Source organism: Hibiscus syriacus, unplaced genomic scaffold, assembly GCF_006381635.1.
Source record: "Hibiscus syriacus cultivar Baekdansim isolate YM2019G1 unplaced genomic scaffold, ASM638163v2 tig00002919_pilon, whole genome shotgun sequence".
Lineage (NCBI taxonomy): Eukaryota > Viridiplantae > Streptophyta > Magnoliopsida > Malvales > Malvaceae > Hibiscus > Hibiscus syriacus.
In genome coordinates, this window is record NW_024061957.1 from 558501 (window position 1) to 583052 (window position 24552).

The 24552-nt window shown below is 33.8% G+C and overlaps 4 protein-coding genes and 2 pseudogenes across 8 annotated transcripts; 3 read left to right on the plus strand and 3 right to left on the minus strand.

Moving 5' to 3' along the window:
- On the minus strand, positions 1-2764 carry LOC120164419 (annotated as a pseudogene).
- LOC120164441 (AUGMIN subunit 2-like) lies at positions 2028-23776 on the minus strand. 2 transcript variants are annotated; one of them, XR_005519737.1, is made up of 7 exons: positions 23545-23776; positions 22677-22802; positions 22132-22236; positions 21416-21484; positions 20521-20634; positions 19967-20417; positions 2028-2041 (listed from the first exon to the last, which is right to left on the minus strand). XR_005519737.1 is itself a non-coding variant. In XM_039174164.1 (6 exons), the coding sequence occupies exons 1-6, from the start codon at positions 23659-23661 to the stop codon at positions 20079-20081; spliced, it is 870 nt and encodes a 289-aa protein (XP_039030095.1). In that variant the 5' UTR covers positions 23662-23776; the 3' UTR covers positions 19916-20078. The 2 variants fall into 2 exon arrangements, 1 of the variants encoding a protein (XP_039030095.1); XM_039174164.1 differs by lacking the exon at positions 2028-2041 and having other exon boundaries at positions 19916-20417.
- Positions 3472-6352, plus strand: LOC120164454 (probable tyrosine-protein phosphatase DSP4). 4 transcript variants are annotated; one of them, XM_039174171.1, is made up of 6 exons: positions 3472-3772; positions 3879-3972; positions 5627-5656; positions 5774-5831; positions 5922-5965; positions 6047-6352. In XM_039174171.1, the coding sequence occupies exons 1-6, from the start codon at positions 3510-3512 to the stop codon at positions 6230-6232; spliced, it is 675 nt and encodes a 224-aa protein (XP_039030102.1). In that variant the 5' UTR covers positions 3472-3509; the 3' UTR covers positions 6233-6352. The 4 variants fall into 4 exon arrangements, with proteins under 4 accessions (XP_039030102.1, XP_039030111.1, XP_039030107.1 ...); XM_039174180.1 differs by having other exon boundaries at positions 3472-3709; XM_039174176.1 differs by lacking the exon at positions 5627-5656.
- LOC120164431 (1-aminocyclopropane-1-carboxylate oxidase 1-like) lies at positions 7504-8689 on the minus strand. The gene is made up of 2 exons (XM_039174159.1): positions 8494-8689; positions 7504-8396 (listed from the first exon to the last, which is right to left on the minus strand). The coding sequence occupies exons 1-2, from the start codon at positions 8596-8598 to the stop codon at positions 7551-7553; spliced, it is 951 nt and encodes a 316-aa protein (XP_039030090.1). The 5' UTR covers positions 8599-8689; the 3' UTR covers positions 7504-7550.
- On the plus strand, positions 11348-13904 carry LOC120164407 (annotated as a pseudogene).
- Positions 17251-19133, plus strand: LOC120164482 (small ubiquitin-related modifier 1-like). Its single transcript, XM_039174191.1, has 3 exons — positions 17251-17421; positions 18598-18747; positions 18864-19133. Exons 1-3 carry the CDS (start codon positions 17344-17346, stop codon positions 18948-18950), a joined length of 315 nt encoding a protein of 104 aa, XP_039030122.1. The 5' UTR covers positions 17251-17343; the 3' UTR covers positions 18951-19133.
- Positions 23777-24552: the final 776 nt, after the last annotated feature.

Below are 24552 nucleotides of genomic sequence, written 5' to 3' on the forward strand. Positions count from 1 at the left end.
GAAACATACCCGTATATGATATTCATTTCCGGGTATGAGTAACATAGATGCTAATCTTCATCTCTGATTGTAGCCAAGTATGGTGGATGCTGCAATCATACTTGGACTATAAGTGGGAGGCGTCCGATTCATACCCTGCTGTTCCGAGTAGTCTACTGTTCTGATCGAAGGGCGTATAAGTTCCATGACCTTCTCAGCAGCTAAAATTTGTTGCTGTTGGAGTTCTACATTGTTCATCAATTCCCTGCAAGGAGTCAAATCTTCAAGCCATATTCTATCCAAATTAAGAATCGTGACTTCATGAGTCACAACCCTCCGTTTTTATCGATACGATAAATATAGAAGAAAGAATCAATCTCATCGATAAAAAACAGTTTCTAATTTTTGCTCAATCATAACTAAAGAATTTACCGAGGAAAAAAATCCATGCCTGTATCGTAAAAGTTGCTTACTTTAGCAGGAATGCTACTTTTGCGGGCGTACATGTTTGAAATGGTGCTTCAGGAATAACAGGAGAATCCAAGAGGATATTGGGAAGTGAGATGTACGGTATCTTTGATTTGAAGCGAATGAACCATTCGGTTAGGAAATGGGCTCTATAAGTAACTAAACAAGGCAACCTTGCGAGCTGCAACTCCATAGCAACAGTTCCGGACGTACATAAGGCAACTCGGCTTGCCTGCAAAGAAACTAATGGATTTCAACATGATAGCTTTCAAGTCCATGAAATTCAAATTACTAGGTGCAAAAGGCTTTTTCCTTGATCTGAGTCACGACTCAAACCCATCAACTCAACATATCTATAGTCTCATTAAGTTCAGTAAACAAATGAGGCTTAACCAGGCTTGCTATTACATGGAGTAACATAGAAGATTAACTAATACCAGAAAACTAAGTTAAAAAAAAACATTCATTTTTTTCATAAGCATTCACAGCAATTTTTATATCAAACATTTCGGAAATACGTTTTACGATAGTTGCAACCGTGACTCATGAGCACTGAAAGACTTACACTGAATGCATCATATTTCAGGAGTGGGGTTCCTCCTGGAATCAATATGGCAGGCACGGGTCACTTATGAATGGCCCTAGCAATATAGTTGTCCACTAGTTGATTTGGAGCCACATTGATTACTGATATCAGCTCAGGGAAAGAGTCTTTTAGTAGTTTCATTGTGTTTGAAAAGATGGGAAGCATTCTAGTGACCTCTTGTGATCTGCTTCCGGGTAGCAAGGTAATCATTGTCGCTCCTTTATAAAACACAGATAGATCTTAATTAAGCATATATCCCCAGAAAGCATACTCAAAGAAAACACAAAAGCACACAAAAAGAAATGAATCCATACAAAATCCAAATTCTAATACATTTCAGTGATTTTCAGCTTTTGGTTAATCAGAACAACTTCAAAAAAAAACAAAAGTAAAACATAAGAGTTAGACCTTAGGTTGGACTATAGATGCTATAAATACCAAACTGATGAAGGGTAAAAGACAAAATGAGGAAACCAGAAGTCCAGAGTGAAGGTTTCAAAGTGGACACATAAAAAAATAGAAAACAACTTGAAATTTTATGAGTGAATCTCAATGATAGAGTGTACCATCACAATCAAGTTTGAAATAGAAAAACTATTGAGTTTCTAGAACTTCATTATGTTCATCTTCACGTTACCTGAAGGTATGGCATATTTTTTTCCGAAAATCTTCACCATTTCCAGTTATCTTCCACTGATGTAATGCGGTTTCCTTTCCCTAAGCATAAATATTTCTTCTTTGTTAATTCTAAAATAACTATGCACACACGTCAATAGGCAAACATGTACTCTTAACACAAAACGTACTTGGAGAAAGAAAAAACTCACAGTAATGTTTTAGGAAACAGAATCATCCCAAACTTAAACATTTATAAGAGAAGATAAATGATACCGGCACATTTCACGACAGCAGAAGATGAATTCATACCATGTTCAGTTCTAAAACATCTTCCAGAATGGGGTGACCAACAAAGGTTGCAGCCAGTCCATTTGATCGACATACTGCTTCCTCATTCTGAAGTATACAGAACAGATGATCCACAAATTTAGATAGGCCTTTGAGTCTTGCTTCACCTCCTTTCCATGCCCAGAATGATGGTGCTACATAATGAAAGTGTATTGGTCCATCTGCCCTATCTTGATCATATCTTGCTGAAAGAAAAAATTGTTTCGGGCACATCATATCGAACAGACAATATGCAAATACACAAAACTTGATCCCAACTCCAAGACATCGCTTATATTACCCCGTAATTGCTTAAGGAGACGGAAAGAGAATCCCTTGGAGTCCACAGTCACAACCACATGAGGCCGGAAATGGAATGCAGCCTCCACAGTTTCCTTCAACTTTACCTGACATTTCATCGAATCCGAACACCATCAGTAGTTCAGTAAGAAGTCTTATAATAGAGGTTCAATGACATTGGTCTCAAAATACTCACTCACTCTGAAATTAAAGAGGTGTGGTAATAATTCCCAGATTCCCATTACTGCAATATTCTCCATGGGAAACAATGGTATCTCCACTAACCTCTCCCGCAACAATGAACACTCTTAGCTCCCCTTCCATGGCGGCTCTGTCTATTAAGGATGTGCTTGAAACCCATAAATATCTCCTCTTCAAACAAATGCAACTATTAAATATATTCACGCATCGAATCGCTGCCAACCACATTGATATCCTCTGTATAAATTTTTCAGAAGTGCAGCAGAGTGCTGAAACACTAGTCGGCAGTTCAGTTAATCACATTTCGATGAAAGAAGAAATAAAGGTAAATGTCCGAACAAAATTTCGAGCCAACAAGGCCCGTGTCTGATGCAAACATGGACTCGCATCTATGGCCTGGATAATAATAAGACATTTGTTTTCGTGAAAATCATAAATTTGAGAACTTATAAACCTAATATTTTGTGCTTTAATGGATTAAACACATTACCATATTTTATAGTTTCATGCCCATGAATTAGATGGGTTAGATTTTTTATCTATTTTAACATAGATTAAAATATTATATCTTTTATATGTTATTCGATTCGACTCAAATTCAATAATATCCTATTTCATTTAAAATTTTATTTGATTTTTAAAATATTATATCTTTTATATGTTTTTTGATTAAAATTTTATTAGAGTAATGGGAATCTAATGGATTGGGGGGTGGGGGGGTTTATAATACAAATCCAAGCACTAAATATATGTCATAGAATATCACTCCCCCCCAATTATCCATCTTTCTCTCTTTCCCTAACAAGAAATAGCATATTCCTTGGAATGTTTTCTTTATTCGCTTGCTCCTTTTCTCAAACATTTTAACCACCGTTTCTGTCTAGTTTTAGTACTATTTTTTTAAATTATAAAAAACTTGTCTTGATTTATATATAAACCATGTTCATCTACAGATTCAATATACATCTTTCTTTTTACGTATCACCAATTCGCAGACGTAATTTTGATCCCAATATCTTTCCTACGAAACATGATGAGAGAAGGCACTCAAACTAAACTAAACCCAAGGCAACAAGAAGAGAAGCAAGAGATGTGGAGAACCATAGAAGTTGTTGCAACAGTTGAGCATGTTGTGGACATGTATCCGGCGGCGGTCGGTTCCAACGTTGTTGATGAACATAACTTGATTCCTCCGTTCAACTTTGCGATGGTTGACAATGGCATCTTCAGGTCTGGTTTCCCCGACTCTGCAAACTTCGCTTTTCTCCAAAGACGTAACCTCCGCTCCATCATGTAAGACCCAAGTTTACTTTTGTTTTGTTTTAACCTCTTCCACATGCAATTTATTTTTGTACTTTTGAGTGGAAATTTTTTCTTTTTCTTTTGGTTTTGATGTTAGATATCTGTGTCCCGAGCCTTACCCAGAAGCCAACACTGAGTTCTTAAAGTCCAATGAAATCAAGCTTTTTCAGTTTGGAATTGAAGGTTACAAGGTAACTCTTTTTTGCAATTATGGATCTTTGACTCACATTATTAACGTTTACATATATAAGATTTTATGTTAAAACGTGAATTTTTTAAATATATTAAAAAAATTAAGAGTGAAATTATAAATTTCAAGTAGGGATGGCAAACGGCCGGGTCGGGTGCGGATATCTCCTCCCCCATTCCTATATCCACCTAATATTTTTCAATTCACCACCCGCCCACCACCCATGATGGGTACAAATTTTTAAATCCACACCCGCCCACGCGGATACATTCTCAAATCCATCCCCACACCACTACTCACTAGCGACGGACCCGTCTAGACCCGCCTGACAGCAAACTTAAGTTATACATAAGCAACAAACATAAAAAAACATGTCCATTAAGAAACATAATAAAATAATCCAATGATTATCTAAGTTAAGTGTTAATATAGATCTTAAAATACATAAAACACCATAATAAAGGACATAATTAAAGTCTAGAAACATAAATGACAAACACATAATGTTTTTGTTCTTTGGCACAACATTCTAAAATTTCAGGCAATATTTGTGACATATAATACTCCAGTATTACAATCATCATTCTCTATTTCCTCCAACTGAGAGCGCTCCAATTTAAATTCACTACTACCTACATATATAATAGAAAGTAAAACTAATATAAGTTAGTAACTAAACTTTAATAAGATAATTAAGCACAATTTGACAACTAATATAAACTAAATAATAATATTACCTTTAATATCGGCCCAAAACCAATTTTGAGCATACATTAATGCTTCAATCGTCTCCGAAAGTAGTCGACTACGATAAGGACCAATTACTCTTCCACCTATACTGAATGCAGATTTTGATGGGACAGTGGAGACAGTAATGCCCAAAATATCCTTTGCTATTTGTTGGAGAGTTGGATAAATTACATGTTATATCTTATACAATATTAGAATTTATAAATTAGTCTCTAAAATTACACCTAAATTCATAATGGTCCAAAATTTAATGGATATTTAGCTGGGCGGGCGGATGTGGGGCGGGCGGATGCGGGGCGGGCGGATGCGGGGCGGATAATGTCTCAAACCCATTACCCGCCCACCACCTGCGACGGGTACCACTTTCTAAATTCACACCCGCCCACTACCCGCTAAAATTATACCCATCCCCGCCCCAATTGGAGCGGATGCGGTGCGGAATCCACGAAACTGTTTCCGTTTGCCATCCCTGATTTCAAGGTATAAAATAAAATGAAAAATACATAAAAAAAATATAATAATTTGAAATTTTAAGAGAGTGAGACTGTCCAATACCACTCGGTCCATCTCTAATTATTAAGACTTGATTGATTTTGGTATACATGATGGGTTTATTTCTAATTTTCTTATCAACGTCTATATGCATTCCACAAAATTACAAGAAGTTCCATTTTGGCATTAGAGTTAATATTGAGAAATGGAATCGAGCAGGTTGGCTGACATGTCCAATTGTTTTCTTGTGCATTCTTGCCTCTTCTTTTCTTTCTTTCTTTTTTATTGATTTTGAATTCCTAACATAAAACAAACATTTGCTGTAACATTTGGAATCATACAACTGTTGTTGTCCAAATTGTGGGTCTATCTGCTGACTTGCACAAGTTTTTTATTCCTTCTGAATTTTGCAGCATCATATGACTCCACCGCACTTTGTTTCGGTTAGGATAGATGTCCAGTAAACAACCTTAGCATCATAATCTGTATATGTATACGTGTATGTGTATATATATGTATATGATACTGTCAATTCAAAATAAAACTATATTTTCATGCAGGAGCCATTTGTAAATATCCCAGAGGATGCAATTCGTGAAGCTCTAAAAGTTGTCATTGGTACTCCTACACTTCATTTCTGTCCCAAGTTAGACGTGTTTTGATCAAACTTCTAAGTTATTTCTGCTCTTTCTGTTTTCTGCAATGCAGATGTAAGGAATCACCCTGTTCTAATCCACTGTAATCGTGGGAAGGTATGTGAAATTTGTTGCTCATTTATCGTACTTCAGCTTTGAGTTTTACTATGTTCTTATTGCTGTTGTCGTTGTTTTAAGCATCGAACCGGGTGTCTGGTTGGATGCTTGAGAAAACTGCAGAGATGGTGTTTGTCGTCTGTGTTCGACGAATACCAGAGGTTTGCGGCGGCTAAAGCTAGGGTTTCGGATCAGAGGTTTATGGAGTTGTTTGATGTTTCCAGCGTGAAACATCTGCCCATGTGTTTTTCTTGTTCCAAGAAGTGAACATCGGGCTGCGTAGAGTTTCTGTTGGTGAACAGTGACAAGGCAAGTAATGTTGTGGCAATGCTCTGTTTGTGTTGAACATTGTTCAGATCTCCCTTTCCGTCTTCTACTTGATTTTTTTCTACTTGTTTCTGCTGGGATGTACAACTATTATCCAGTTAAATATGTATCATACAAGTCAATTTTTTTCAGTACGAAAAATCAATCTAAATGCAAATTAGCTTATTTAATTATAAAAAATAAACGATTTCAGTTCAAAAATATTTAAAATATTAACTGGTCCAAATTCAAATTACATGAACAAAAAAATCCAAAAAATTTAAAACAAAGAAAGGCATAAAAACCTTTTCAGCCCTTCAATTTTACCAATTTAATCATTTCACCTGTTAAAATTTAGTTGCATTTATTTTGAAATGAAAATTTTATTTTTTGTTCAATTGATTCAAATATTACTAAACAGTAACGACATCGCTAACTTGACAAAATCGATATCAAATGAATATTTCATTAATATTTCGTTATATTTGGATCAGTTTAATACAAAATTGAAAATAAAACAATAAAATAATAAAATTGAGGGGTCAAAAAATCTTTTTTTACCAACAAATAACGTTCCAATCCGAAATTATTCCGATCTCAAAGTAATCCGATTGATAGGCCTATAATATATACGTATGTATGTATCTGAAAATTATTGTTAGCTACGTGTATGTTATGTAGACAATCCTCGACCGTTAGCAAGAATCAAGAGCACAGCTATTCTGCCGGTGGCAAGGCATTGGCAGCTAGGAAGGCAATGTATACATGATGATTCTAGCTGGCTACTCAATTATCAAGCATATATATGTGATTTAAACGGAGGGGTAGGAGAGAGATTTGATCTTTCAATTCCATTTGGTTGAATGCTTATATGGATTTTAATTACAATGTCCAGGATTTTTCTCTCAGATGTAATGATGATTTCTTGTATCGTTCCCAACATTGTTATTCCTAACATGCATGGTTTAAAACTCGGCTTCCAGTCGACAAAGTTTTTTCATTTCATCGTGTATAGGAGATGCATGTGCTTTTCTCATGTGGGGTTCGCTTTTGATTGTTTGGAGACAACAATAAATTATAATTGAACTCGTCTTGTTTTCTTTCTTTATGGTGGGGATTATGGTACTTGAAAATTTTCAATAAACAAAAATGAAGAATCCTTTTTATTAAATAATAATGAAATACATTATAATTTCTTCCATGTTGGTGTTTACAATAATGAAATCAAACACACACCAATGCCACTTGACTTCTTTCTTTTATTTCATGGATATATTCTTTAAGCTGTTGCAATGGGAAGAGTCGTTTCCCTGGCTTTCATGGCTTCAAATCTGGGTTCCTTGGCCTGGAATTTCAACCCCGCGTATAACTTCATGTAATCTTCAAACACAAATTTGGGGTACAATTGTTTCTTCTCCTCGGCTTCTTTCTCCACCAGAGCCGGTGCCGGATGGATAACGGCGTCGCCTCCAGGGTTGTAAAACGAAGCAATCGACATGCGAGCTCCGTTGGTTTGTGCGATCACTCGATGCTCCACGCTCTTGTATTTGCCATTAGTGATCACCTCCAGCTGATCTCCGAGGTTGATGACAATGGAGTGACGCATAGGTGGAACATCCACCCACTTGCCGTCTTTAAGAAGCTGGAGGCCGCTCACTTGGGCGTCTTGGAACAGCAAGATGATGCCGCCGGCATCGGTATGAGCTCGGAGTCCCTTGATTTTGTCGGGTGTCGGGCATGGCGGGTAGTTACTAACTTTGGTCCCGAATGTCGGACCTCTCGTCCCGTGGAATGCGTTTTTTAAATACCCTTTCTCCAACCCCAAATTCTCACACAACAAATCCAGTAGCTCCTCTGCCAGTTTCTCCAATTTCAGTGCAAATTCCTTCATCACTTGACTGTATTCATGGGAGAGATCTGGGATTTCCGCCATGTTTGATTCAGGGAGATGGCGCAAGAAGAACGTGCTTTCCCAGTCCATATCAGTAACCTCGGCCTGGAGACCTTCAAGGGCCTTGCTTGCAACCAATTCCTTAAACCTCTGTTCCATGCATTTCTTGTAATGCTCTCTAGTCAATCTCTCAACAGTGTCCAGGAAATCATGGGGAATCCCATGGTTCAGCAGCTAAACACACAAAATAAACAGTTTTTGTTTTCATCAGCACAAAAATTGACAGAAACAGCCATTAGAGCATTAAAGCAAAGCTAGCTTTCGAAGATACCTCAAAGAATCCCCAATTCTCACAGGCATCCTTGATTTGCTCCATGGTTGCAGCCCTCTCCTCGCCATTAAGCTTCTCTAAGTTGATCACTGGGAAAGTTGCCATTTTTCTTACAAATCTCTCCAAGTTTGAATCCTTTGGCTTTGGGTGTCACGCAGAAAGCTTGTATTGTGTTTGGTGCAGAGCTGATGAAAGTTGCGGGAGTATTTATAGAGGTTTCAGGTGAAGGTTTTAATGGTCTAAAATTTCAGGTGGGGTGGGTTTGTTGGCCACCGAGATAACAATAGTAACGAATTCAACGAAGAAAGAAGGAAAATGGGAAAATAATAGTACAATTATCTTATAAATTACCATAGTCTATTTTTTAAACTACAAAATCAACCAAACGGAGGTTCCTACCACCATCCGACATCACATCGTATTTGTTGTTTTGGAAGCCGCTCTGGTCTTTCACGCAACTCCACGCCTACTGCTGTACCTTTGACCGTCAAATTATTCCCAACCCATCTCTCCCATTTTATAGAAAACTACAAAACAAAAGAAAGAGGAAACGAAACTTCATTACTCTTCTCTTCGTTTTTGTTCACTCAATGACTAAATTCAACCAACTAATGATGTTTTTGGATTTCTCACGTTTTATTTTTAGATAATATTTTGAATGCTATTCCTTACCAGAGAGACCGCGATATATGGGGAAAATACATTATATACGTTCGAATTTATTTAAGTATTGGTGTAAGCTCCAAAGTCCATTTTTATATTATTAAATTGAAGACAATTACGCAGCTTGATGTATTACATTTTTTATGCAAATAAAAAAAACCAACAATCAATTGGTCTATTGGGATGAAATACTAGATTCTTTAAGTAAAGTTAATGGTTCGAACTCTGGTGTTTGTAAATGGAACAAATTGAGTTGGGATAATTGTCATCGCCTTTGTAGTACCTGATCTAAATTAATCGATTAATAGATCATATACTAGTAGATATGAGATCAAACTATTGAAAACTCGTCGAAAAACACAAAACAAAATCAATTGTCATGAGAAAATTATCTCTGAACACAAACCGCATATTTAAATATAATTTGACTCACTTTAGTATTGAGCATCTATTAATATTGTAACGAGTACACATTCAACCTAAAATTGAAAGAATGGAATAAAAAATGTTTAATTATAATATTAAATCACATGTAATCTAATACTTAGTAAAGCCGTATCACTTACAAGTGAAACCATCATGTGGTCGACACAGTACAAGACGATAACAACCTTGTACTCTAAACATAAACCATGGGCGAGTCCAACAAAACCTTGTCCACTAGAGTTTTTAAGTAATAAAATTAGAATTATAATGACACTGGAATTGGCTTATACATAGTCCCTTTCTCAAAGGCATCGTTTCCTTGTATTTTATAAACATGGCACATGACTACATGAGAGACATGCATGCCAATTACCATGCCTTGCTTACAATTGCAATGCCAAATATCGTGATTTTATCTTCGAAAAAAATAAACAAAAATTTAATTGAACCATAAATGATAAAAAGTGTGTATGAATCACAGTAAATCTAAATCTGATTTAAAAAATCAAATTTTAATATAGAATTAATTTAATCCATGAATAAATCTAATCATGATTGATAAATAATAAAGATAGCCTAAATTATGAATAAATCTATTCTAATTTTTATAATTATTTTTATAACAATCGTATTTGTAGTATTTAATATGTTGATCATTTAAATATTTTATTGATATTTTAATCATTAACATATTTTTTAATAATCATTATAATATTTAATCTACATTAATAAATTAATGAATCAAAATATCAAAAAAAAAGTTTAATAATAACATTTGAGAATCATAAACGTCCTTTTTCCACGCGTCTCGTAAATAAAGTTGTAAAATTTTGAGTTTGTGGGTGTGCTTAAATGTTAAGGTGGTTATTCGAATAAAGAAAGAAATTTTATTTAAAAAAAAGTTGTAATTCACTTCATTTCCATGCAAAGAAGATTATGAATTGTTTTTACTAGAAAACAAATGAATCTAAATCTTCATTGACTTTGTCATCCTTAAGGCCAAATTTAGCCCCACCCTACTCATTTTTGGCCGCCTCGGAAAAGTTTCTTTAATGTAATCTAAAGCATCATCGGATTTTTAGGAGAATATTCATTAGAAAGAATTAAGGTACCCAATAATTTATTTTGAGAGAGAAACACTGATTAGTTTTACAATTTCATAAAAAAGAAACAGTTAAATTATAATTGCAAAGTATAATAATAAATTAAATTTTAATTTAGCAGTCAACGCAAGTTTTATTTCAACAGGTCAACCGTTGTATATAAATAGTTATAAAGCTTAACGCGTGAAACGAACTCCTAACAGTCAACGTGACTTTTCAGTTTACACACAGTTTCCTCTCGCTTTTAAAATATAAGAATTGAAATACATATTATATTGATCTTTGAATCCAACTAAATTTAATGATATTGGTCTAATTGCAGTTTTATCCTCTATTTTATAAATTATATTTTTTATATGTTGAATTTAATCATAGAACCATAATATTTTTAAACAGATATATATAAGTTGTTAATTTTATTAATATGTATAAAATAGATTAATTTAACGACAATACTAATTAAATTAATTTTTTAGTATGTATAAAATAGATTAATGAAATTTATAATTAGAAACGTCAAGTAATTCCTCGTTTTAAGGGCAAATTATGAGCCTCTGCCTCTATATTGTAATCGATGCTGTTGAGGCTTGAATTTACACTTTTACTGACTATGATTCATCTATGCATTCCAGCTGGCTATTTTTTATTAACTTATTATATTAAAATTTACATTTGTATTCAAAAGCACCAAAATTTATTCCCCCTTCAACGCTTTTCTCGCACCGGAGAAAGTAGAAAATCCCTTTTCCCTTCCCCAGCTTCTGTCTGCGTGTATTTCTCTCTCTCTCTCCATTTCCTTTCCTTCCAAGCAACCCTTCATCTTTTCATGTTTTCTTAGTTTCATCCTTAATCCGGTCTTCACCTGCAAATGCCTACATCAGAACCACCACAAACGCCGCCGCTGTCAGAACAATCCGAAACACAACCGCCGCAAACACTTCTCGACTTGATCACAGGCGTTCTCTCTATCCTCCTCCTTTCTTCCCTCTCCGTCCGGTCTTTCGTTGGGCGATGGCAAGTCGTCCGGTCGAAGCTTTGCACTCTTCAGTCATCTCTTTCATCGATCTCAGAATCTCCCCACTGGAATGACAACTCTTTGCTCCACACTCTTTTCCCTTCGCTTCTAGCCACTTCCAACGTTTGAAAGCTCTCTCCGATCAATGTACTCTCTCTTCATTCGCCGGCGGGAAACTCCTCATGCAAAGCGACCTCGATATGGCTTCAGCTTCTCTCTCTAACCATCTCCAGGACCTCGATTTGCTTCTCAGATCTGGCGTCCTTCACCAATCAAACGCCATTGTTTTGTCTCAGCCGGGACCTGGCTCTGATAAAGATGATTTGGTATTTTTCGTCAGGGATCTCTTCACGCGACTTCAAATTGGAGGTATCGAGTTCAAAAAGAAAGCTTTAGAATCACTTCTTCAGCTTCTCAATAAGGACGAGAAATCTACTGCTGTGGTTGCTAAAGAAGGAAACGTTAGATATTTGATAAGTCTTCTCGAAGTTAACAGCCAACCTTTGATTCGAGACCAAGCTGTTTTAGCAGTGTCAATTTTGGCTTCTTCAAGCGAAGATTCGAGAAAAATCATCTTTGAAGAAGGTGGATTAGGGCCTTTGTTAAGAATCCTCGAAACAGGTTCCATTCCTTTAAAAGAAAAGGCCGCCATTGCTGTTGAAGCAATCACCGCCGATCCCGAAAATGCCTGGGCAGTTTCAGCGTACGGCGGTGTCTCCGTCTTGATAGAGGCCTGCCGATCTGGTTCCCAACCAACCCAAACCCACGCGGTTGGCGCTCTTCGAAACGTGGCTTCCGTGGAAGACATTCGAATGGCTCTTGGTGAAGAAGGCGCCGTTCCTATTGTAGTCCAGTTATTAGACTCAGGCACTACCGCCGCACAAGAAAAGGCAGCCAATTGCCTTTCGATACTCGCTTCTTCAGGTGAATATTTTCGCTCTTTGATTATACAAGAAAAGGGTTGCCGAGATTAACGTATGTGATTCAAGATTCATTAAGTTCAGAGACGACTGAGCATGTCCTCCGTACAATCAGTTCACTTTCTGTTACAGATTCCATTTCTAGGACTTTATCATCTTCAACAGTTTTCATTATCCAATTGGGTGAATTTATCAAGCACGGTAACACGATTTTACAACAGATTTCAGCTTCTTTTTTGTCAAAATTATCAATTAGCGATGGAAACAAGCGAGCAATTTCCAGCTGTATGGGTTCTTTAGTAAAGCTAATAGAATCTCCAAAGCCAGTTGGGTTACAAGACGCGGCGGTTCAAGCAATTGTTTCGCTGTTGACTGTCCGGTCAAATAGGAAGGATCTGGTTAGAGACGAGAAAAGCGTGATGAGATTGGTACAGATGTTGGATCCGAAGAATGAGGCCGTTTCTAAGAAGTACCCATTGATGGTGCTGACCGCCGTGTTAGGCGGAGGAAGAGGTGGTTGTAGAAAAAGACTAGTGGCTGCAGGAGCCAATAAGCATATCCAGAGTCTGGCGGAAATGGAAGTTGCCGGAGCTAAGAAGGCGCTTCAAAGACTTGCTGAGAATAGACTGAAGACCATTTTCAGCCAGACTTGGAGGCAATAACCAGAAAAAGATACAAACCCCCCGCCAACTAAGGTACGTTTACCCTTTACGAGGTTATAATCGGAATTTTATTGTTCTGCTAGGATTTTCATCAATTACTTTTGGCGCGTCAGCAGCTATCCTCTATTTTAGCGCCATTCATTAGTAGTTAAAGTACAATGTTGCCCTTTTCTTTCTCAAGTTATAATCACGAGAAAATTAGGACTAAAACATTGAAGCTAAAAGAGTTTATGGCTTTTAATTAACCTTTAATTAATCAACTAATAATTTGATTTCAAATTTTCTGTATCAAGTGCTGAGGTGGTAATATGGAAAAGGAAACGTTGTCGTTTTCAACTGCCTACGAACTAAATTAACGGAGCAGATTTTGTATACACGTTACTAGCACGTGAAAGTCAAACTTTTTTCCCGTGATACTTGTCAAATATTTATTAATATAAAAATTCCATAATATTTATATTTTTAATTTTAATTTGTAATAATGCAGGAACAGGAGTTGGTTTGGATATTTCTAACTGTCAGAATGATGAGGAACTACTTTAATGGAAAATGCAACCAACTATACCACTTTATACTCTAAATTTTTTTTACTTCATGATATATCATCTAAAAATGTTTCTTTTTGAAAGCTCTAAAAATTGTTTTTTAAATCTAAATTATTAATGTTTATCTTTTAATATTACATATGATGACAAAAAAAAAGACATGGATGCGGTTTTTAGGGAGTATCCTCGTTTTGTTTTTTAATTAATTCAGTCAATGTGAACTGTAACAGGGGAAGCTATGATGATTGTTATGTTTACTTCCCTCTTTTTTCTTTTGATTTCAATCTTCGGTGTAATGGACTTTGTTTTATTTCAAGGTGTAAATTCCTAGTATTTGTATCTTTTGTCTGTAATTTTTCTAAATAGTGGGAAAAAGACTGCAATTGTTTTCCATTTATTTATTTTTTGCTTACTTTAGTTTTATTAATTTGTTATTACTGTTACGTTACCAAATTGGGTGGTATTTGTGTGATTGGTGTTGGTTGATATTATATATTGATTAAAAATTTAGTCGATACTTAAATTAAAATTTATTGTAATTTTAGAGGTTGAATATTATTTAGTGATTACATTTATTTAGGTAAGTCTTCTATGATAAATATTTTTTATGATTAAATTGTTTTTTTCCTATAAACAAGGAGTATGTGTTAGTTTTAGAATTATAAGAGAGAATTATTCTGGAAAGATACAACTATTTTTGTGACTTTTAGAGTGTATGTTATATGTGATATTTACATTTATAGTGAATTTGAAGCTCTCGTCCATAGAACTAAGCAAGATCTGATTATGTCAAATTCTGTCTCTTGCGCATATTCTTTTTAATATTGAATCATACTTGTACTATTACTCATTCATTAAAAATAGAACATCTAGTTTGAATGCATTTCTATTAAATATTTTTTAATGATAAAAGTTTCTATATAAATAGATATTATGGGTTAGAGTTGAAGTCAAATTTAATTTTTTTTATCTTATTTAAAATTTTATTATTTTTTATGTTATTTTTCTTGTGAAATTTTACTCTATTTTGTTATAAAATTATTATATTTATTATTTTCTTATAGCATTTATTTAAAATAAAGATAAACAATAGTAATGTATGATAGTGCATTTTTCTGATTAACGTAAAAAATGTCAAATTTTAATGGATTGAGGGGGGAAAAGGATTAGAAAAGGCATAAGAAGATTGATGCGTAAGAGCGAAAAACCGGTGCAATAGCAATGTTTACATGGGTGTGTGCGTTGCTAAGATTTCAAAAACATGGGTGTGGAAGAGGCCAACAGCAAGCGGACATGTTGATGAATGATGCGTCATTTTCATCCATCAGATTTGGTAATGATGGGTGGTGATGCCTTTTCTCTCACACTTGGTTTGCAATCTTGAAATGGGGAGGCAGACATGTTGATGAATTATGATGAAGTTTGTTTAATCTGACGGACCACAAAGTTCATAGTTCAAATAAAGGAGAGTAGGAATCTCAAAACAAAAATTGGACCCTAACTTCCCATAAATAAATTATTTACTGATAAGTCTTAATGTATTGGAAATTAGTTTTTATGTTAGTCAAACGATAATGTAAATTAGGGGAGAGCATTAATTGATTTCGATTAATTTAATATATTAATTAAATATTATCTCACCTACAATTTAAAATTATTTTATAGAATTGGTTACGGGGATACATACTGTGAAACAAGCTGTAAAGCTTCTGGAATCGTCCCCTTTGCATCTATGATTAACCTTCACATTCAGCCTTTCCACCCATTTTCTTTAGTTTTCCGCGTTCTTCGTTCCCCAATGCTTCCTTTAATCAATGTATTCAAACATAATATATATATATATATATATTATGAGACACGAATGAGGCAGATGGGCCTCCGGTTGGGCCATCAAATGGTGTTAAATAAAATTGGGGAAGTTGTTTAAAAGTTGGAGGATGCCTTGAGGCAAAGTTAGGTAAAAGACGGACGACATTAGATTAGACAGTCGTGGCTTGGACGACCACCGCCACTATATAAGATTAGTGGACGGTGGTTGATTTGATTTAGGTGTTTGTCTTCAACTATGACTCTGCAACATTAATCATTTAGTGTTAAAGAGATAATTAGGAAAAAAACAAATATCTCATTACCATATCTACACCTTTACAAAACACAAAAAATATATTCCGTTACTTTTTGAAAGTTTAAAGGATTTAGTTCGTTTTAATGATAGTTAAGTAAAATTCAGATTTACTCCCTACACAATAATACTATTTTTAAATTATATCTTTTTATATCAAAATAAATACTAAAATAATTTTTAATTTTTAAGTTTAATATTTTTCAATTTAATTTCTAAATCTTTTATCTACATTAATTATTGAACCTTTCTCTTAATCATATTGATAATGTGACATTATACAGTTTGATATAATAATAAAATTTTAAAATTTCACATTATAAAAAATTTAAAATGCAAAATTATCAAATTTATAAAATAATATAAAAATATTTTAAAAAATAAATTGATAAAAATTGTCCCACTTGAGAACTAAATTTTGCTTTATCCTACGAGATAAAAAGGTTTTTTTAAGTAGGGATGTTCAAATTATTCCATTACCGTTAATCGATATAATCGTTATATTTTATAGGTTAATTAAGTGAATCATTAATATTTAACAATTTTGATTAACTCAAACGTTAAAAGTACTGATTAACAGTTACGCTTACGATTATGAATCTTGATAAATGGTTAATCATCAGTTAATAAATTATAATAATTAATTATATTTTTTAAAGAATAGAATTAGAAATAATATTAAAATGGTTATTTATTATATTTTTAGTTATCATATTTATCTTATATAAAAGCACATTAAACAAACATAGATGAAAAAAATACTTGATTTTAAACTGTAAACTATAAACATGCACATAAGATTTTTAACTATAAAAAACACGAATATTCCTCGTAGTATATATATTTCTATAAACATAAAAACCATATATATATATATATATATATATATATATATTTTTAGCATCACAAAATTTATAAAATCTTAAAATTTTCATGTTTTGTTGTGTTGTGTTTGAGAAAAGTTATAATAGGTTAACTACAAGTTAACCGTTTCCTAAAATTAAACCATTAAAAACGATTAACAGTTAATCATTTTTTTAATGAGTATATTACAGTTAACAAAATTTAATTATTATTATAACAATTAATCGATCATTTAAGTTAAATGATATAATTAACCGATCATGAATATTCCTATTTTAAGTGAGTATCTCGCAATTAAACTAACTTCACCCGGTGCCAATTAGGCCATTCTAACAAGGAAAAAACCCAGTCCAGTAATAATTTTACACGTCATTAAATTCATAAATTCGAAATTTAAAAAAATAGCCTGGTGCCTTGATAAAAACAAAGTGGAATCAGATAAATAAAAAAGAAAATCCTAATTCTATAAAGGATTGAATTAGTTAAGAATCGGAACCAGAAATCGCTGAGGCTAAAACAACAAGAAGAAAATGTCGGGACCGCAAGAGGAAGATAAGAAGCCCGGCGACCAATCCGCCGCCCACATCAACCTCAAAGTCAAAGGCCAGGTCTTTGAACTTCTCAAGTCTTTACTTAATATCGGGAGATAAATTTTCCTCCTTTTCCTGTTTTCATTTGTTTGTTTTATTTATTTTTCATTGCCACATAGAAAATTATGCTTATACGGATAAATATTGATTTCACAACTCGAATTTTTTTTTTTAATTTCTGTGTTTGATGTTTGAGCTTTGGGATTAAATAAGACGATATGATTGCGATCGGGTAGTTGCAAAGTTTGTTCTTTGTAATTCTTGTTATTGTTTTCATGGAGTTCAATAATTGGAAATTTTCTATTGGTATTAAAAAAAGAATGAATGATATTTTCTTTTAGTATCAAATTTGACCATAAACATGTAACTATGAATTTTATGATTGTTTTCAAATTTATGGATTTGTTGAATCCCATATAATGGTAATTTCCAAGTAGTTATGAGTATTTGTGAATTTCAAGTTCATTTTGTTACATGTTTCAATTATATGGATAGTATAAAATGAATATTAACTAGTTTCAGCATACTTGACATTTCACTCTCGCAATTTGTGTAACAAAACAAATCCAGATACTGTCTCTCAAATTCATCTATAAGATGTTTAGGATAGAGTATTTGGTTTATTATTTACTTCTGCTTGTCTTTTTGTTTGCATAATAATGACACCATTTTTTTTCACTTCAAATTTGCTGGTTTCCAAATGGTTTCTTTCTTCAAGTCTTTGTAAGTTGGCCGACTGATTTACATCCGTCCCTGCCATTTGTGGGCATACGTTGGAATGATATCTGTTTTCACCGAGTTGATCTCCAACTTATTTCCAGTCTTCTTTTTATTTGTAAGTTGAAATGATGTTAATTATTTATCAAGTTATGGGGCTTAGTAAATTTCAAGGTTTGAATAGTTATATTCGACCTGGATTATTTTGTTGTGGCCATGAACGCACTTTCATTTGACTTATTTATAAAACTTTGTTAATTTACTAGTAAATTATATATATGTATATATATTTGGTTCACATATACTAAAAATCAAATCAGCTTCAGATCTGTCCGGGGTTGAGGTTTACATATTGTTGAAGTGAATTTGAGATTTATAAGGACTTCTCAGATTAATGCTTCCTCTTCTAATTTGGCCTAAATTATAATTTCCTCTCCTTTCTCTCTCTCTCTTTTTTTTTTTGTTTGACAAGCATAGGATGGGAATGAAGTTTTCTTCAGGATCAAAAGAAGCACTCAACTGAAGAAGCTTATGAATGCATATTGTGACCGACAGTCTGTGGATTTCAACTTGATTGCCTTCTTGTTCGATGGCCGCCGCCTTCGGGGCGAGCAAACTCCAGATGAAGTATCATTCCGTTTTCTCTCTTTTAGAGGAACAACTGTACTGATGTGCACATTGCAAAGTGGAATATGTTCGAAAGCATAATGAAAATTTCATTTTCTTTTTCTCTTTGGCTTCAGCTAGAAATGGAGGATGGTGATGAGATAGATGCTATGCTGCACCAAACCGGTGGAACAACTGCTTTCACAATGCTCTCATTTGTGTGAAGCCAAGTTTTAGCTTACTATTCTTATCACTTAAAGGGTAGAGTTGTTTTCTGATTATGTAGATGTTATGTATATATATAGACTCATGGCCACGGAGTGTTGTGAACTTGGCCTGGCTCTGAAATATCTAGCTTTTATGGCTGCTGTTTACTTAATGAGATGGGATTTGGAACATTTTTTTTATGTTGCACCTTTACTTTGATGGCTGTTTAGCAGCTTCTAGCTATTTTGTAGGTAATTATTTGTTGCTTTGATGTGATTTTTTTTTAAAGATTTTATAAATAGATTTACTAGAATTCGGTTTAATGATTTAAAAATATTTATCTCTCCATATATTATTATCTATAATTATTGTTGATTTTTTTTAAAAAAATGTTTTTATCCAATTAAGGGTAATTTTCTTGAAAAGAAGGTATTTATTCAATTAGAAGTTGAAGAAGTCAAAATATTTATTACCTCTATCAATCTTTTTTAATTAAAATTGGTACATGATAGATACAAACAAACAAATATTATTATCTACTATGACTGATATCAACACTAATATAAGAATATATATAACAATAAGTTGATGATAGTTTGTCAAATCTGGTTTTTATAACAATTAAAGGTATGGACTATTTGTTTATAAAAATAAACGATATCATCACTAATATAGAAATACTGTAACTGCTCTTCCATTCTGTCATTGGCTACCTCCTTCAAGGTCTTTGATCGTGGAAGGATTATTGAATGGAAGCTAAATGAGATGAGTTCGTGCTTGACCCTGCGCCTATGGTCAAGGTCAAGCACCCTATTCGATGTTGAGTAATCATTGGATGAATCCAGGGTGGATCGAGTGTTGACATTGGAAGGATCAGAGTTTATATTCTTATAAAAATATATGGACTTAATTAGGAATACTTTTGTTAATAATAGTATTGACATCAAACCCCATCCTGCATGGTTTTATATTACTACAGTGAATGTAAATATAATATGTTTGGTAAATGAAAAAAGATAATATGCAGACTCACATTTAATTTTGCACAAATTTCAAGCAAGCAATACTACTATGAATTGAAGGCATTACCGACTACAGAGGAAACCAACAAGGTCAAACAAATGCTTACAAGATAGGGATAGAGATCAAAGACCATTATTTTTAACTGTTGGAGGCCAAGACAATCTCCTGTGGCTGGTACCATCTACCGGATCAAAGTCCCCCACCTCGATATTTTCATCGTCTGTTTCTTGGCGTTCAATTTCTTGGCTTCTTAGGCTTTTGATAGCCAAGTCCTCAATACTTGTTTCGTTCTTCCAAGCGGGTGGTGTTGAGGGATCCTTGGCTGGTGTTGTTGACAATGGGGTTGCAGAGTTCCACACTCTCAAATTTTGAAGTGTTGCAAACGACTCTCTTGTTGCTGACATGGCCTCGAAGAATCGGGTGCAGGAGGCTAAAGCAACCGGAATTGGACGGAGCATCTCCTGAGTGAGGAAAACAAGAGCATCAGATAAGACATGCAAGATGTCATACGTGTATGTATATATATATATATATATATATATCAAAATGTATATTTAAGCCTACCCCCCAAACTGAAGGAGGCTCCTTAAAGTTCTGGCTCCATTGGAAATCAGTAACAGCCGCTGTCAATGCACCATAATCACTTGCAGCCTTCATTAGTAGTTCAGAAAATTGTTTCTGCAGAAATCCAAGTAAAATGGCCTTTAGCAATGAAATTAAATCTATAGTCCTTGTTTTCAGTTTATCTTTAGTATGGAAGAATATGTAAGTACTACACCATGCATCAATTGTTTTGACATGACATTAAATTTTAACTTTTTATTTAACGTTGAATATGAATTATTTTTATAACTTGTTCCCTTCTATCTTTCAGCAAACAAATAACCTAAAACTTTGTGGTGCAAATCCAAAATAACAATAACAGTTAATCTAACTCTCCTGATTTTTCATAAACACAAAAAATCACGCAAGAGACCATTTTATCAGATCTAATTGTAATGTCATGAAATCTTAAGGATCACCATGTCTAGTTTTTGAATGATTACGTTTCCATATAAAATTGCATAAAATCTGAAAATTTGGAACTCGATGTGGAATATGTTGGTTCACATGTACAAGGCAACAAACCATTGCATCATTGCATGTAAATACATTCTATAACCTTCAAGTACTTGGTCCACAATCATGTTATGAAGATCAAGAAATTCAACGTTTGTCAGGTGAACATCACCAAATATGAATATTCTGGTTCACGAAAATAAACCTAAAATGCATGATGAAAGTAGCAACCGGATCCAAATTCAATAGCTCAGAATCTAAAAGCATGAGGACAAAGAGGTTCAATGTGTATGCAATCATCCCAAGATCAAGGAAACAAGAACAATAAATCTCTTCTTCTTTCTTTCTTTATTTGTGTGTGTTTGCTTATGTTAAACTAGACCACAGATGAAGAGAATACCTGATATTCTGCTTCTACTGGAATGCAATCCAGGGAATATGGCTGTTGCAGACGAGCTATAATTCGATCCTGCCAGAATAATGAAGAGGGGAAACATAGTCAGATAAATAAATGGAGTCTTCTTGGTTGTGTGGTCTGAAAAGTAAGAATCTAACATGTAAGGGAAAAAAAATATTTCTTGTAGGAAGTAGGAACCATCATATGCTATAGACAAATTTCAGATTTCTGTTTCCAAAACAAGTTTCTTGCGACAAAATTGATAAGCAAATGAAATTGTCCTCACAAGGGTATTAATACAAACAGGTCGCGTGGTCTGAATTCCCCAAATATAAATAACAAAGCCTTTGAGGATCACCAATAAATGACATAAGTGCATTTTTATAGTTCTCTGTTATTGTCTATGCAACGATCAACAGGTAGATAAGAACTTTGACAGTTAAATTTGGTCAGGATCATGGGAGTTATAAAACCAGAAATAAAACTTAATACGAATGGAAATAAAGTCTCAACCAATTGCATAACCCTATTGACAAAGTAAAACGATTAAAAGAAATTGTTGCAGAAAGTAGCGAAGCAGAGAAATTTCAAACTAAGTGTAAAATGGAAGTCGTGCACTGCATATATGAGTGTATACCTATAAAACTCATCAAAATGACTATCATGAGGCAATCCATACAGTAGCGTGCTGAAGTACATAAGAAGAAACCTGAAATTACCTTATTTTGAATAACATCTTTCAATATAGTAGTAATCCTTGCCAGTGTTTCACACTTCTTTTCCATTTCACTCACATGTGTAAGGTGTGCAACATTTTTATCATCCTATGAACACCATAAAAGGAACAGTTAAAACAAATAGCAGACATGTGGGTAAAGAACCTGCGCTGTACTCGAATCGGTGATATTAAGTTAAAAAACGTACATTGTTTTATACACAATGCTTCAAAAATTTATATAATTTTTTTTTAAATTATACTAAAAATGGAGTAAAATAAACATATTATGCTACCGAGGTGTTACCATATGTTTCCTATTTATTTATTTCTGTTTTAAACGAACCAATCAGTAACTGAACTTCTCTTTTGTTTCATTTTTAATAATAAATCAAACCCCTTTTTTAAATAGAAATCAAACCCTCTTAAATACTCAAGAGATTAATTTCTTCTGGTCAACAGTAAACCTGCAATACTATTAGAAAATCCCAAACAATAAACCTTACAATAAGTACGAAAGCGATGGGGTAAATAAACTGGGAAGCATACCTTTCGGCCTTGGAGTTCAACTTGCAAATCTGCTATTTTTCTCTGTACACTGGTTAGCTCTCTTAATACCTTTATCAAGTCATCACCCTTTTCTCCAGTAGCAGATGATAAGTTCTGCACGTCTTCCTATAAAAGAAAAACAACATTATTTGTGATGCAATTTCAACATATCCATCCATCAATTTTCTAGCTCTACCATGAACTTGAAGATTCAACATGTATATCACACATCAGAGTAAAGAAAGTGCCAATAGAAAGATTTACAAATATAAACAAAAGGAACAAATGAATTTGGGGAACCTATTCAACATATCTATATATTCAGACAAATTTGAACGTTTATGGTTCCATAGACAACAATATAAAAACCATTTATTCAACACAATTAAAGAAGAAAACACTCGAGGTATTAGGTTAGAGGTAATATATCTGAGCTTCAATTGAGCTGTCATGTTTGTTGACTATCAAAACCTCTATGTCTTAGTTAAATCAAAATCTGAGGCTTCAGCTGGTGCTCGGGAACCCTAAATTTACAATTCCAGCAAAGAGATCATATGGTTTTGAAGGTTAAATTCTTCTTAGTTGACCATTAAAAGGGGAAGAGGGAATAATGCTAAATAAGCATCAAAAACCCAAATCCATTTCACAAACTGCGGCAAGTAACGATGATATGTCATTCAATTGCTTAGCATAAAAGACCAGAATAACAGGGCATGAACATTCCCACGAAACTAGTGTCGTTTGAGAGTTTCAGAGATGCAAAATTCGTGTGTTTGAACTTGTAATATCCGATAACAAAAAACAACATATAAGAAAAGAAATTATTGACGCAAATCGAATGGAATTGAAAGAAAGAAAATAGGATAACCTGAGAAGGAGGAGGGGAAACAGAGAAACCAAGATCGGCGGCAATGGATAGAGCATCGGACATTCCTCCGATGCGCCTCAATGGCTTCTTCCCGACCCATGTCGTATCGGTCGACATTTCACGCCCAAACGCTCCCTTTTATTGTCTCTAGCAAGATCCGAAACTACTTCCAGAGTATTATAACGAGAAACGAAAGTTGGTAATTTGAACGGAGTCTAGCCCCCAGATTTGCCGGACCGGCCTCTGCCTACACTGTTTATTCAAATGTAAATTAATTATTAATAAAAAGAAAAAAGAATTATGGGTAAAGTACACAAATGGTCCTCCTACTATAGTATGTTAATTTGTTAAGTCTTCCGAATATTAAAAGTTATAAAATAGTTCCTAATTATAAGACGTTACTTTATTGAGTCATCGACTATTAAAAGTTACAAAATAATCATCTTACTATTCATATGTTCCGAACTCATACTTCTTAATTAAAAGATTGGCAGTTGTTCAAGCTGAATGTTAACTCGCTCACTTGGATATGATAAAAATCTAATCTCAAAATTATTTGAGATATATTTTGTGGACCGAGTCTTTGTATATATTATGTTGTCGAGTCAATGCTTGAAACACTATGCCATCGAACCAGTGCTTGAAAGCAACGATGATGCTGATACACATCATAAAAAAAGATTTTATATTATCCAAATTAACAAGTTAACGTTTAGCTCATATGGCCACCATTTCTTAACGAAAAATGACAAGTTTATAACATATGAATAGTCGAGTAACCATTTTATAACTTTTAATAATTGAGACTTAACAAATCAATAACCTATAATCGAAGAATTTTTTATAACTTTTAATAGTTCGAGAATTCAATAAGTTGAAAACCATTTGTATAGTTTATCTAATAATTATTAAATCTAATAAGATAAAATATTAATTATTAAATCTAATAAGATAAAATATTAGGCTTTTACCCCAAACAAGTATAAAATGTTATATCATAAAGATTTG

What these genes read in the sequence shown, in the direction of transcription:
- LOC120164454 (XM_039174171.1), top strand. Translation starts at nt 3,510, where the DNA reads ATGATGAGAGAAGGCACTCAAACTAAACTAAACCCAAGGCAACAAGAA. An exon ending in TTGGAATTGAAGGTTACAAG is followed by an intron (nt 3,973 to 5,626) that starts GTAACTCTTTTT and finishes TGAATTTTGCAG; the next exon opens with CATCATATGACTCCACCGCA. An exon ending in AGCTCTAAAAGTTGTCATTG is followed by an intron (nt 5,832 to 5,921) that starts GTACTCCTACAC and finishes TCTGCAATGCAG; the next exon opens with ATGTAAGGAATCACCCTGTT.
- LOC120164431 (XM_039174159.1), bottom strand. Translation starts at nt 8,598, where the DNA reads ATGGCAACTTTCCCAGTGATCAACTTAGAGAAGCTTAATGGCGAGGAG. An exon ending in AGAATTGGGGATTCTTTGAG is followed by an intron (nt 8,397 to 8,493) that starts GTATCTTCGAAA and finishes TTGTGTGTTTAG; the next exon opens with CTGCTGAACCATGGGATTCC.
- LOC120164482 (XM_039174191.1), top strand. Translation starts at nt 17,344, where the DNA reads ATGTCGGGACCGCAAGAGGAAGATAAGAAGCCCGGCGACCAATCCGCC. An exon ending in ACCTCAAAGTCAAAGGCCAG is followed by an intron (nt 17,422 to 18,597) that starts GTCTTTGAACTT and finishes TGACAAGCATAG; the next exon opens with GATGGGAATGAAGTTTTCTT. An exon ending in GCGAGCAAACTCCAGATGAA is followed by an intron (nt 18,748 to 18,863) that starts GTATCATTCCGT and finishes CTTTGGCTTCAG; the next exon opens with CTAGAAATGGAGGATGGTGA.
- LOC120164441 (XM_039174164.1), bottom strand. Translation starts at nt 23,661, where the DNA reads ATGTCGACCGATACGACATGGGTCGGGAAGAAGCCATTGAGGCGCATC. An exon ending in TTTCCCCTCCTCCTTCTCAG is followed by an intron (nt 22,803 to 23,544) that starts GTTATCCTATTT and finishes TTTCTTTTATAG; the next exon opens with GAAGACGTGCAGAACTTATC. An exon ending in AGCCTCCTTCAGTTTGGGGG is followed by an intron (nt 20,418 to 20,520) that starts GTAGGCTTAAAT and finishes TTCCTCACTCAG; the next exon opens with GAGATGCTCCGTCCAATTCC.